The following is a 14,316-nucleotide window of genomic DNA, read 5'->3' as shown; positions in this document are numbered from 1 at the left end:
CGCTTCTCTGTGTATTAGCTTATTTCTCCCTGAAGCTTTTTCCTATGCTACAGAATGTGGTGCTCTACGGGAAGCTGTAAAATGTCTCACAAATTGGCTGAGGTAAATCAGTGCCAGGATGGCTCCCTGCCCGCTCTGTCTAGTCGTGCTGAGAGCCCCGTGGTAACCTGTCACTGCTGCTCTCTGGTGTTGCAGTGCTGTAACACCGCATGGGGTTGCATGCATGCACCAGCTACTCTGGAGGTAACTGTGTGTTTCTATCATATTTTGCATTTCCTGGATTTAGACATTCCTGCCTGTCTACTTTAATTGGTGCCTAATTAGCACCAGTACTGTGCTTTCCCCGTGTGACCCTCTCCATCTTTACATGTTTAAAGCTGTCCAGTCCTTCATATGGTGTTACTCTGTTAACTGTCTAAACAAATGAAGCTTTTAATGGGCCTGTTGTGTGAAAAGTCATGTTTACACACGGAAACTTCTGCCTTTCTATTAGTAGTTTCTGCGGACAAATGCAGGAATCAGACTGCTATTTGAAAATCAATACAAAGAGGACACAAAGACAAAGGGAACACAGTTTGGGTGTTCCGAGTGGATATACTGTATGTTATAGAGCATCCTCTTTTCTATCTAGGTTTGATTGCCCCTTCTGAATGATATGCATGCTGACTAAAACAGCATTCTGGCTGAATTCTCTTGTTACCCATTTTCTGAGAAAATTAACTAAACAAATAAAAACAATGGTATCAGGACTTAAGACGGCCCTGTAAGTAGAACATTGATGGAGACAGCCAGCAATGCTAAGGGATTAATACAAATTCCTTGTGACAAATCTATCATACTCCTAATGATATTGATAGAACATGCTAAGGTAATTCCAAGTACGATTTCAATTACAAATTATAAATTTCTCTTCTGCAGTGACCTGCTCTGAGTGTCACTAAATTTTATCAATATGACACACAAGCTCATTTCCCTGTCTTCTGATATTTACTATCATATTTTTCATAGGCATATATATTCCTGAACCTTCCACAAAGGACAGAAATGAATACCACCAGCACAGAGCTGCAATTCCAGTTCAGCCAAGGCAGATTAAACTTGAAAGAATTCTATATGAATTAAATGAAAAAGTATGGTGCATCCTTATTTCATCTTCATCAAATTATCAACTGTTGCTGAATAAAGCAAAATAAAGCTTGCATAGCTGCCATCAATTACTCTGTTACTCTCTGAACCCGTTCTGAGTTGCAGAGTGCTGAAGAAATTGAAATCTGAAATCTTTCATGGGTGCTTCCCAGATGACATGGTGTCATTCTATATACCAGTGAACCTTTACTCAGGGAAGCCTTATATCTCGATTTCTTCTATCCTTACTGTCTTGTAAAAACTAGGGCCCGGTCTGTATCTTACTCCTTTCTAGTTATTTATACCTTTGCCAACTGCCAACTCTGAAATATAACAGCTGAGAAATTTTGATTACTTCAAGAATTTACTTAGAAAATAATAATTTTAAAAAAGGTGTTCAGATGTTCCTAGGAATAAGAAAAATATGTTTTGCTTAGCAGATCTTACCAGCCAATAGGTAACCCATCCTGATCTGGCCAAATGAGTCTCTCTGCAAAGAATTGCCAGACACACAATCTCCTTGCACTCTATCTCGCTCATTGAACATGTTTCTGAATCCATGCATTTGCAATTATGATTCAGTACAGGAATATCTAGCACAGTTTGAATGCGGACTCACTTGGAAGTTTTAGGCAGGCATGCTCTCTGTTCCTTTGTACAGAGGAGCATCCTCTTGCAGCCCTGGGGTAAGTGCCTCTGTGCTCGCCATGTCCTCCTTGCAGCAACTGTTGCAGCCAGGAGGGGGATTCAGTCGGAGCAAAAGCTGGACCTAGTCTGGATGAGGTCATGGAAGAAAACAGATTTGGACAAAAATCTTGGAGCTGAGACCAGATCTAGAAGGGTGAAGAAAAACAGCAACACAAGGTCAGGGCAAGCAGAGGATGAGGACGGATGCAGTGAATACCACTCTGAAAATGATTGATTCTGTGCCTGCTAGCCCCAGAGCTCTCCTACATGATGTCAGGTGCATTACTTGAACTACAGGTGGCCACCGAGTGCTCTTTTTACGCTTGCTGTTAGGTTTGAGAGCCTGGGGTCCGATATGTAGTAGTTAGCATTCACAGCTGCATCTCATGTCAAACGTACAAAGCACTGTGTCATGCTAACTATTTCACCAAGGCAAACCCCAGTCATCTCAAGGCTGGCAACCAAAATTAATAGGCATATTTAACCTTAATCTCTCTGTCTCAACTCCCAATAAGTAAAATGTTGATATTTCCTACACCTCATGAACATAATTCACAAGCATTCATTGTATGCTCAAGGTACTGTAACAATAAATGCTGTAGAAAAGCCTGCTACGATGTCAATAATTCCACATTGCAAGCAGGATTAAACAGATTTAAACAAAGCTTAAGGACATATGCTGAACAAAGAGATTAAACATAAACTGAAAGGCTGCACAGTGTCTGTCCCATGCACTCTACAAGGCAGTGGTCCTCTGAACAGAACAGTAACATCACACAATTAAAGGCTAAATTTTAAGTCATACCCTCTACAAGTCAAAACAACCTCGTCTGAAAACTCTTACCTTTGGCCTACCCTTAAGTGTCAATACTTGGCTTTTTAATAATAATATTCTTTTCATGTGCAGCTTGTGTTTTGAATTCTTTGGGGTTTTTTGTGTGAACAGAACATAATAATTTAAGGATATATATATATCATATCTCTCTCTCTCTATATATATATATATAATTGTTTTACACTGTGCACACAAAATCATACTTTTTTTTTTAAGTGGATGAATAATAGGGGAAAATAAAAATAGGAAAAACAGTTTCAGTGTATCAAGATATGGCACAAAGTAAATTTTCTTTTCCCGCACATTGCCCTAGCTAGAAATTGTAATAATAGGTGCGACAGTTCACATATATGAAAGTAAATAATTTTACAGCTAATTTACATATTTAAGCATATGTTTCAACAACAGAGATTTCTATTTCTTCTTCTTCCCAAGAGATGGGTTTTTTTATCTGTAGGTGCTTAGAAATATGGCAAGAACTCTCAACAATACAGCCTTCCCACTTAAATTTTTCTCCATTGATTGGTCTCTTTTTCCATCTTTTTTTTTTTTTAAATCTGTGCCTAGAGATCAAAGACATTCTTTGCAACCAGAAAAATAAAGATTTATTGATTCACCTTACAGGTGTTGTCTTTCTCATCAAAGCATTCATTTTTCTAAAACATTCAGTGTAAGAGCTTATTTGTTTCTCATCTGCAACAGCAACTAGCACTATTAACCAAATCTGCAATATTGTCATCCAAGCAAGACGGTAGATACTGAAGTATTCAAACGAGTATAAAACATTAATGGAAGCAGAGTATGGTAAGTAGGCCCCCAGTACTTCCTAAGTGTTTCAAAGAAATATTAATGAGAATTAAGGAGTTCAACCATGCAATTAGATTGATGACTTTATCTGGTGAAAGGTGTTGGCTATTTTTGTTTTCAAGTGAACTGCAGCCCTAAAGGGCCCAGAGTGGGCTTATTTTTTTGTATCTTCTTACTTTCTCTTTTTCAGAAATTATATGTCATACCTCAATTTGCCTTTGCTACAGGTTTCATATAAGACTGTGGAGCATCTGTGCATTGATGTTGTAGAACTATGTAACTAAAACCAGGAGATTCCTCTCCAAACTAAGAAGGTCTGTTTATTCAGGCAATATGAGAGTATTTTTTATCAAGGAATGCAGCGAGAATGGTTCTTTATTGATAGACTCTGTCCTCTTATCCACACCAGGAAGATTAATTTCTGTATTTTACCCTTTGCTGCTGGTTGCCAACAAAAAAAAAAAAAATCAAAGTCAGTAGCACAGGCATCATTTACCCAAGACTTTCAGGGCAAGTGGCAAAAACATCTGAATGCAGTCTCCTGAGCAAAATTTCCAGCTGTAAGTGTGAAAAGATTAAGTCAGGTCTCCTAAACTGGAATACTTTTTTTTCTAAGCCTTAAAAGGAAAAGTGTGATTGCTTTTTAATTTCTTCCATAGTGAGTTACACTTGGCTTCTGATTTCCAATCTTACAAACCACAGCGAATAGAATTTTTCTGTTTCTTAGAAATGAAGAGTCTCATATGATGCCATGAGCAGGATCTTGGGAAATCCCCAATTCCAGCCAGGTCAATAAAACAAAATGGTGAACCAGCATTACCACCCCAAGCTTTCCTCCCCCCACTGCTGTGCTGGCAACACAGCTGCATGGGGAATGAAATGTATTTCTACACCAGACAATGTCCAAGAACAAGCTCCAAATAAGCCATCAGGACACATTGGGGACATATGTTGTATAAAGAGGATGAAGCTATTACCCAGCTCAGCGCTGATTGAATGCCATTCACCCACCAGTGGCTGTCCAGGAAAAATAGCATGATCGAGTAATTAGAGACTGTATCATAAGCCATATGTACAATGGGGTCAAATTAAGGTTCTTTGTGCAATCTTAATTTTGTAATTTCTGTACTTGTCTAAGGCCTTGTCCCCAGTAGACAACAGCTCTGCTTCAGTCACCCCAGCAAGGCTGCAAGGAGAAGAGTGGTGGTCCCTTTCGTCCCCCACAGAGGATGTTACACCATGTTAAGGCAGGGACCTTCCCGCCGCGTAGGACCGTGCTCGGCACGGGCGATGCGCGGGCGCGGCGGCCCGGGGCAGGTGCGCTGCGCCGGCGGGGCCGGGCGGCGGCGGCGCCCGCAGGGGTCGCTGGCGCGGAGGCGGCGGGCGCATGGCGGGACCGGAGGCCGGGGCGGGCCGGGGTGGGCGGGCTCCGGGGCCGGGCCGGGCGGGGGGCGGTGGGGCCGGGCGGCGCGCATAAGTCGGCCGCGAGTTGCAGGCGGCCGGCGGCGGAGCGCTGGCTGTAACTTGACACCGGGGCGAGAGGCCGAGCGGAGAGAGGGAGCGAGAGCGGCGGCGGAGGAGAAGGAGGAGAGCAGCCCCAGGGAGCGGGATGGTGACCACCTCCTTCCCCTCCCCTTAGCGGCGCTCCCTAGCAGCAGCAGCCGCCGTAGGAGCGCCGGGGACTCTCGCCTGACGCGGAGCCGGGGACAGCCGGCGATGGGGACGGGACGGATCCCCTGAGCTCCCGGGAACTTTCCCGGCCGCGGGCAGCCGGAGCCGGGCAGGCGGATGGAGGATGCGCTTCCCCCGGCGGGCTGCGTGAGCCGGCGGCGGCGAAGGGGAGGATGAAGAAGAAGCAGCAGCTCGGCGGCGGGGAATGCCCGGCGCCCTGGCCCCCCGCGGCGGCGGCGGCGGGAGGGGGCCCGGGCCAGGGCGGGGGCTTGATGAGGCGGCGGCCCCTCTCGCTGCTGCCTTTCCTCTCGCTGCGCGACTACGCCTTCTGCATGGCCACCCTGCTGCTCTTCTGTTTGGGCTCCCTCTTCTACCAGCTCAACGGGGGCCCCCCGCACTTTCTGCTGGCCCTGCGGCACTGTCTGGGTAAGGGCGGCCGGCGGCGACTTGTTGCTGCTCTTCCTCAACCCCCGTGGCGGCTGGGCCGGGCCTCCCTCCCTCCGCACCGGGGACGCGGCCGCGGGGCTGGGGCGGCCAGAGGCCGGGGCTGCCGGGCGGGCTGGGCAGGCGGGACGCGGCGCCGTGAGCACTGACACCGGAGCGGGACCGAGCGTGGGGCGCGCCCCGCCACAAGTTCCTGCTGGCCAAAGCGGAGTCCCCTCGGGAGTTTCTCAGCCCCGGGAGCGCTGTGCGCCCGCGGGCGGCTCTTTGAGTGCCCGGTGGCCGTGGCAGAGCACGGTGTGCCGGCTCCTCCGGCCGCTAGGTCGGTCCGAGGCGGGGCGGAGCGCAGGGCAGCGCTCGCTGCCCGCGGGACCGGGGGAGCTCGGGCACAGCCGCCCGGAGCTGTCAGCGCCTCCCCGCCGGGTGCTGTGCCCCGGGGAGGACGAGCGGGGTGCCGATAGCCCACAGCAGAAGATGCTGTTCAAAAAAAAACCAAAAAAAATTCCCAACAAAACCAAAAACTCCAGATGGACTTTGTGAACCGAGCATCCATCCTTGTGCAGGAGGTTGGCGTCTGGAGAGAGGGGTTTGCTCAGCAGGGTCAGTGCAGCAGCACTCGAACACTCGAGCTCACCCGGGTGCTTTGCCAGCCTGGTTGCCTGCGGAATCCCGAAGGAGGAGCCCCGGTGGAGCGGGTGTGAGCCCCACGCTGTGGCCTGCAGTTCTCACCCTCATGCTGACCCCAAGTTTTCACGTGGTTTGTCTTTGTAGCCAGCGTCCACATCGCTAAATGTTGCTTCCCTGCTCAGCGGAGTTGTGTGAAAAAGAGTTTATCGTGAGGTCGAGTAAGTACCTTAGGCTGGCGGGGCTCATTCAGGACAAGGGGGAATGACTCTGAACTGAAAGAGGGCAGATTGCGTTGAGCTGTTAGGAAGAAATTCTTCACTATGAGAGTAGGGAGGCACCAGAACAGGTTGCCCAGAGAAGCTGTGGATGCCCCATCCTTGGTATTGTTCAAGGCCAGGCTGGATGGGGGTTTGATCAGCCTGGTCCAGTGGAAGGTGTTTCCTGCCCATAGCGGCGAGATTGGTTTAGATTGGAAGGGACCTTAAGGACCATATAGTTCCATTCTGTGATTCTGTGATATGAAATAGGGAACAAAAACCGAGTGTTTCTCAATACAGGAGGATTATTACAGAATAATTTGTGGTGTGAGGTTTTACCACATTGGCCAGTCTGCTTTACTTGTGTGTGGAGGTGAGGCTTTGGTGGTACATGCTGCAGAGGTGCAAGCTGTAAGAGACAATGTTAGGTTACAAACAAAAATAATGTTCGTGCATTTCAGAAAAATAAGCTGCAGATCCTTTTCTATGTGTCAATACTTTAGGAACATTTTAAGAATACATTTTAAGCCCAAAGCGTGTGTGTTGCTTTTCCTTATGGGAAAACTATCCCTTGTCTTCAGTTAACTAGTGAGAGAGTATGGAGAGGCAGTAGGGCGAGAGACAACAAACACAAGTTGCAGCAAGGGAAACTCCAATGAGATATCAGGAAACAAGATTTCAGTGTGAGAGAAGTCAGGTGTTGGAACAGGCTACCCAGGGAGGTTGGGATGTTCTTGTAGATATTCAGAACTCAGCTGGACTAGCCTCTGAGCAGCCCAAGTAAATTTTTCCCCAAGTGCTATTTTCTTGGGGAAATAGGACCAGGAGAACAGAAGTTGCTTCCAGAAAATGTTATTCTGTAAATCTGCCATAAAAAGTCAGTGAAAATTCAAGTGAAAATAGGAGAAGAAAAATGGCTTGGATATTACTTCACGAACACAACAACAATTTTGGCTTGAGTTTTAATGACTTTTTTTCCCTTTAATATTACAATTAGGAAGAAATTCCTCCACTGAAGAGGAAACTGACAATTTTTCTGCCATAGAATCACAGAATTGCTAGGTTTGGAAGGCATCTCTGGAGATCATCTAGTCTACCTCCCATCCCAAGGCAGGGTCACCTAGAGCAGGTCAACACATGAACATATCCAGGTGGGTTTTGAATGTCTGAAGAAAAGAAGACTCCACAGTCTCTGTGGGCAGCCTGTTCCAGTGCTCTGCCACTTCTTGTGGTTTAGTTTATGGCCACTTCTCCTTGTCCTCTCGCTGGGCATCATGGAAAAGAGTCTGGCACCATCCTCTTGGCACCCACCTTTGAGATATTTATGTGCATTAATGAGATCCCCTCTCAGTCTTCTCTTTTCTGGACTAAAGAGGCACAGCTCACGCTGGTAGAAGATTTTGTTTGCAATTGATTGATACTTTAGTGGGATTAAACACAGTCTTTGGTTTCAGAAAAAAGTTTTGGTCAATTTTTAAATTTTCATCTTCTTCAGGGATAAGTATTGCTTAGGTTGGGTGAAAATAGACTGCAAGAAATGCAGAGTTACTCAGCTTGTGGCCTTTTGACTGCTTTTGAGGAATGGGGGAAAAAACTCTAAGATCTACTACCCTAACCACTCTAGCCAGTAGTTGCATGTCTGCTGGAAAATCTTCTGAGGCCTGCAGATGAAAGGCTTGGAAACCACTGCATCTTGGAGGATGGGTCAGGATAATTTTTGTGAGGTGCTCAGCAAGTGCGGAAAAGCCTTTGTTGTGTGTGCCTGAACGTGATGTGCCCCTGGGGATGGAGTGTAGTCTTACTGAAAATGTTTTGGGGTTCTTTTGATGTGTGGGATTCTCGCAGGAGAAAGCAGACAGATCTATTAATCTCTGCTAATGAACTTCTGCACTTGTTACATGAATTAGTGCAGGAATTGCCTTTCTGTGCGTGAGTGCCCTGGGATGTTAAGGAGATGCAGGCTTGGCTAACGTCCTGCACCAGGCTGGTGGCTGAGAGGGAAGCAGAGTCCTCCTGGCTGCCTAGAGTCCTGGTACCCCCTAAGCAGGTGGTGCTGCTGCCTCTGCAGGCAGGTGGGATGTACTCTGGGTACTGAGGTGTCTGTTTGCATGCAGCTCTGTGGAGTTACTTTATACTTCCTTGGTCTGCAGTTTCATTTGGGTTGTCAAAGTTGATCCACGTGGGTGACATTACTGAACATTTTATGTTTTAAGTTTTTAGAGTGATGCATACTCCTTGAGGTATCCAGCTGGGAAGGCTTTCAAATTAGGAACAATGTTTTTTTGTAACTAGGAGGCTTATTGGCTTCCAGGGAGCTAACAGAACTGCTTGGAGGAATAGGTATGGGGCATCACATCCTGCTAAGTACAAAAGCTGTACGTGTAAATGTGAGTCTTATACAGCAGAGGGAAGTTTCATGCTGTTTAAAACAATCAAAACAAACCTTTCTTCCCCCCTGAAGCCACAGATTCAGTACAAGTAACTCTTTCCTTCTACTCCTTCCAACCCACAATTTATGGTGTTAAAGTTCACATCTCCAGAAAAAGAGCAGTTAGTTTGTAAACCGTATTTGTTGTGTGAATTTTGCAGTTTCCCTCATTGGATTTAAATCTACAGAAACCAAGGAGTAGCCTAAAGGGAATATTGATTTCTGTTTTGTGCCCTCCGTAGTCTGGGAGGGGTCATCTTGTCTGACTTCAGAGTTTTTGTTTGCATTTGCAAGTTTCAGTGCATTGCTTGTGTTTAGTTATGTTATTGTGAGGGGAATGTTTGGATTTTTTTACCTCATAATTTGAAAGGAAGTTCCTGAGCAACAACACCAAACTTCAATAGTGGTCTGGACAGAAATCTCACCTGCATCAGGCAGGTGTGTGCATAAAAGAAAATCAAGTGTGAAAACACATGGTTTGAAAAACTCTAATTTTATTAGGCCTGCATCATATGCTGTGGAGGAGGTATACATTTATTTTCAAAGGAATGAAGTGTGAACACTTGCTAGTTCTATTAACTTTCCTTTGGAGGTGGGGAAGATGAATATGTTTTCAGAATATTCAGACTATTAGTAATTTTTTTTTCTCTCCCAGACTGGCTTCTCTGGTGTCTTGTCCATATATGCCTCTTTTTCTTTTGATTGCCATACTGATTGGAGAGAATCTTGGGAAAACATTATGGCAGTTTTTAGGGTAGGCAATGGCTATATTCAGTATTTCCACTTGATATGGCCATTTCTTTTATAGCAGAGTCATCCTGAGCAAATGAGAGTAGAGTAGTAGATATGAGGCTGTGTTTTGTTATTTATCCTGTTCTGACTTCAAGCTCACAGTAACTCAGAGTACAGAAGGTCTGTGGAAAGCTGATGTTTCTGCTGTGAATGTGGCTCGTAGTGACAGGGCTCAAGTTTCACACTGCAGTCATCCCATCCGGTGGGACCCTGTTTTTCAGCATGAAATTATTGCAGAGGGCATAGGCATATGTGGGTTATTTCTCAAGAATCTGTGGAAGATACTTAAAAGTGTATCTGTTGGCACTAGGCTTAAATTTGCTCTGTGGGGGTGCATACCAGTCCTGGACCAAAAATGATCTCCAAAAAACAGGAAGGTTTAAAAACTGCCAGGCTTTCCAGTAATGAGCTGCAGTATTGGGATTTGCACAAATGAGGTCTTGCTTGTTGATTCTGCCAAGGTAACCCTGGCTCACTAATTGAAAACCTACTCCAGCAGTGGAAGGAAGCGAGAAGAGTCTTCCCTTAGATGAGTAAGACACAAATCATAAATCCTGGACAGCCCAGTGGCCTTTGGGGAATGCACCAGGGACTCCACTCCCGTGTAACTGCAGTGGTTCTACATTGCTTTATTTGTCTCTGCTTTCACTTGTGACATATACATGCTTCAAATTACAGAAATGAGAATTTCCAAGGCTGGTAGCAACCCTCTAATGACCAATAAAAACATAAAACCTTTGTATCTTCAGTATTTGCTGTGCAAACTTGTTTATGTCAATTAAAACATTTCCCTGTTGAACTTGCCAGGAGCCTGTACAAGTACATTGGTGTGATTGCATGTGAAAGTTGCCTTTCCTGTGGTTTCCTATGCAAGGTAAAAGTCTTAAGTGTCCACTTGTGTTCCTCAAACAATTTCTGTGTCACTCTCCCTCTTCATGACACTGGAAGTTCTCAGGTATTTTGGCCAAGATGGGCTTGGTAGCTTTAAAGTTGTCACAGCAACAGTTGTGTTTATTTTGGGGAATATAACCATAAAAGAAGCTGAAAGAAATCTGAGTATTTGGGTAGGTTGTTACAAAAATCTTCAAAATATTAAAAACTAAGCAGCAAGGGAAATTTTTTATTTAAATCAAGCTGGTGTGAATTTGCTTTATTTTGGTAGGGTGTTGTGGTTGGATTTTCTTGTTGGTTTGGTTTGGTTTTCTTTTTTCCTGACCTATCTGATTTTTTTCCTGTTAACCTATTAAGAGAGGGACAAAAATGAAAACCTGACTATCCAAAGAAAACAGTTAAACTAAGTGTTAGTGTTTTGTGTGCAAATTTTTTATAAGCTATAGAAGGGAGGGACAACAGAAGGACTTGTTGGGTTTTTTTCAGGGGAATTGGTTGGGATTTTTATTCTGCTAATACTGCATTTATATATAGAATAATGTAAAGCACAGAATTCTTCAGGGCAAACTTTTCTAAAAAGTGGAAGCACCTACCATACTTTAATTTTGCAGGTAAACAGCATGCTGACTTTGCATGGCCAGAAAGGGTTGTCTCATGCAATTTTGTTTTGCACATGCACACATGCATGGATCAGGAATCTTTTACAGTTTTGTAGGCCCTTCAGGTGTGTGAGTGGGAGAAACACAGTCAAGGAAAGACAGTCAGGTCTGTGGTGACACAATACCCGTTTCTGAGGTGCCTAGGCTTTTAAAAAGGCCTGGGTTAAGTTCTTATTGACTTTTTTTTCCCCTCTTATTGTTCTCAAAAGAGACAGCTCTTCTGTACTCTAAAGTGTTATTTTGGTCTGACTTCTCACAGAATTATTTAGTTGCAATACCCATGGAATTAATTACATTTCAAAGTTCATTGCCATTGTAGGGAACTGAAAGGTCAGTTTGGAATCTCCTTCCTAAAAGCCTTGAAAAGAGATGGTCTGAACCTAAATCACAAGTCTGTATGTAGCTGTATCTTTCTTAATTAGCTTTTCTGTCCTCTTTGAACTTTCTCATTTTGCTGTTGTGAAAGCCAATCCATATTATCTTTTAGATAAAATAAGTCTGGACTTCCATTTAGGTTACAAAAGTCTCAAGTTATAAGTGAGCTTCTTTGGAAGACAAAAGAGGAGCCTCATCTCCAAATAGCTTTTGTTAAGACTGCTCATCACTCACAGCTTGTCTGATGGCAAGATTAACAAAGCTTTGCCTAACACAAGGTGATGTCAGGAAATACTCTGTGGAGAACCAGAATGCATCTAATTTTATAACCAAGGTCATAAAACTCAAGCCTCTTCTTTCAAAAAGATTGAGTGGCCTCTGGATTACATTGTGCTGGCTGGCTAAAACGCAGTGAAGTCATAGCAAAAAATGCTTGTGTGAATGTGTTGTGATAACATACTAAATATATAAGTATATATAATACAGTAAATATTCAATTTGGAAAATTGAATAGCATTTATTCAGGAATGTATTTTCTGCTTTCAAAGTCAGACTCCAGTCTGGTAATCAGGAGTTGCATATGGGTGTCAGTGTACATGTTTCTTTTTCTTATTGTCCACTTTGGCATTTGACAAGGGATTTAAAGGATTCATTCAGTCCCTGATGAGAGGGAATATTACTACAGCTTTTTCAAAAATTTTATTTATTTGGTTTACTTTCAGGTTATATTGCAGTGTGGTATATACACCTGTATAAAAACAAGTTTGCTGGTTAAATGGGTTGTTTCACTTGGACCTGAGGAGATGAGAGAGACTTCAGTTCTCTGCCCTGACAGACTTCATGTGACATTGAACAAATTGTGTAGAAGTTCTCTCTAACCCCCTTTTGTCCAAATGACATTTTGAAGATTAATGTGTGAGAGAGTAGGATAGTCTGAGATAGTGTGGTGGTCATAGCCACAGAAATACTGAGAGGAAAAAGATGCTTTTGATAAACCCTTCTGTTATGTGCAGGTTTTGGCTGTGTCAAAGAGATAAGGCAGATAGTGTTAGGAGGAAGCTCCTGGATAGGCTGAGGCAGTGGTCCAGCTGCTTTTCTTTCAAGGGTGTCACCACTGTTGGCTATCACGATCTCTGTTCAGTTTTACTTCAGGAGTTATATTTGGTTTCCAGCGTCTCATCAGAGGGATTTAATTTTTAGATGTATCTTCATCTAGAAGACTTCATCTCCACAGAAGTTACCAAATAATTTATTTCTTGTTTCCCTTGGTGCTGCTTAGACTTGATTTGTGAAAATGCAGTTTCTTGAAGCCTTGTTCATCCTAACTGTAGGCAGCCAGAAGGGATTGACTGTTGTGAGGAAAAAAAGTGGTTGTTGCAGTGATTCTCATATTTTCACACCAAATTAGGGAGAAGGAAGGTTACTTTTGCTTGGGGTTTTACAAAGACTGATAAGCATTCAAGAGTGCTAGAATGAGACTCTGTAGCAAAAATAGCTCCTGCAGAAACTACAACACTTCATACTCTGTGGGGAAAATAAATGCTCTGTAGTTTCCCCCTCCCCTTACCACTAATAATAGGTTTGAGATTAATTAACATCTCTGCTAGCTCTACTGCACTGATGCCTGATAAAAACTGTTTTGAAATCAGTAGCACATGTTAAAATCAGCAGTGACAGTAAGTTGAAGTTCTTTGTTTGTTATTTAAGCACAGGGGCCTTTTATCAAAGTTTGTAGAACATATGATGAAGGTATAACAGAAGGAACTGGATTTGATACGATTTTTGGCAGGAACATTTTGTAAAATGGTTGAGCAGATACCACATATCTTTCTTTCACTCTGTTTCCTGATGGTAATTGGTCCTTTCTCTCCCATCATTTAAATTTATATGTTAATAGAAAGTGTGTCTGCTGTCTCTTGTGTCTAGGGAAAATCTGGGATTACTGAAATTGCTCTCGTGTATTTTGTATGATAATCACCACATGTTTTGGACATGAATTTTGAGCACATAAGGAAGCCCTTCTTTCAAGGTGGTTTTCTTAGTTTCATATGCAAATACTTGCACATTGTCAGCTTCTGGCTCCTGTAACCTATTCAAGAACACCTGGATATTTTGTTTTCGTAGTTGTCCCTCTCTGCAAAGACAGGTATCAGGTAAGATGTAAGAGTTTGTTTTAATCTTTGACTGGACAAACAAGGCTGTTGTAGGTTTTGTTTTTTTTTTTTGAAGTTGTGACTTTGCACCTGCTGCTGACCCCCTGTGAGGTCTGTTTTAAATTGCAGTGGTGTGAAAGAAAGCCCTGTGTTTCCTCTGTTACAGGTACAGCCACTCTGTGTGCTCACATGGGTGTGAATGAAACACACTTAGAGAAATCAGCTACTTCACTGTTATGTGGGGCAGATAACTTCTGACAATATTTCTATTTGGGTTGTCTCTCCTGAGAACTGGGGTGCAAGGGGAGGTCCTCCTATCCCCCTTCTGTGCTGCATTTGTTTTTTTTCCTTGGCCCAGTAAGATTTGAAGCTAGGGCTTGCAATGGTCTGGGTGCTGTTCATTCATACCATGGGGGCAGGGAAGACAAGAATCCTTTTGAAATTGGCAAGAATTAAGTTCCTCTTCAAATCTTGCCATAAGATTCATGGTCCTCTCAGCTATTTGTCTGCTTTTCCTGTCTCATCAGTGAGGGGAGAGAGCCATTTCTGGGCCATTAGAGTTTTTTAT

At 43.8% G+C, this 14,316-nt stretch overlaps 1 protein-coding gene across 1 annotated transcript in view; it reads left to right on the top strand.

The window, feature by feature from the left end:
* Positions 1-4,889: 4,889 nt before the first annotated feature.
* Positions 4,890-14,316, top strand: part of UST (uronyl 2-sulfotransferase) — a 153,155-nt gene continuing 143,728 nt past the window's right edge. The window contains exon 1 of the mRNA XM_074537561.1: positions 4,890-5,551. Coding sequence (XP_074393662.1) covers positions 5,299-5,551 — 253 coding nt within the window. The 5' untranslated portion in view covers positions 4,890-5,298. The remainder of the gene's footprint in view (positions 5,552-14,316) is intronic.

The sequence above is a fragment of the Zonotrichia albicollis genome, chromosome 3 (genome assembly GCF_047830755.1).
Source record: "Zonotrichia albicollis isolate bZonAlb1 chromosome 3, bZonAlb1.hap1, whole genome shotgun sequence".
Taxonomy (NCBI): Eukaryota; Metazoa; Chordata; class Aves; order Passeriformes; family Passerellidae; genus Zonotrichia; species Zonotrichia albicollis.
This window is presented reverse-complemented; position numbering and strand designations above follow the sequence as displayed.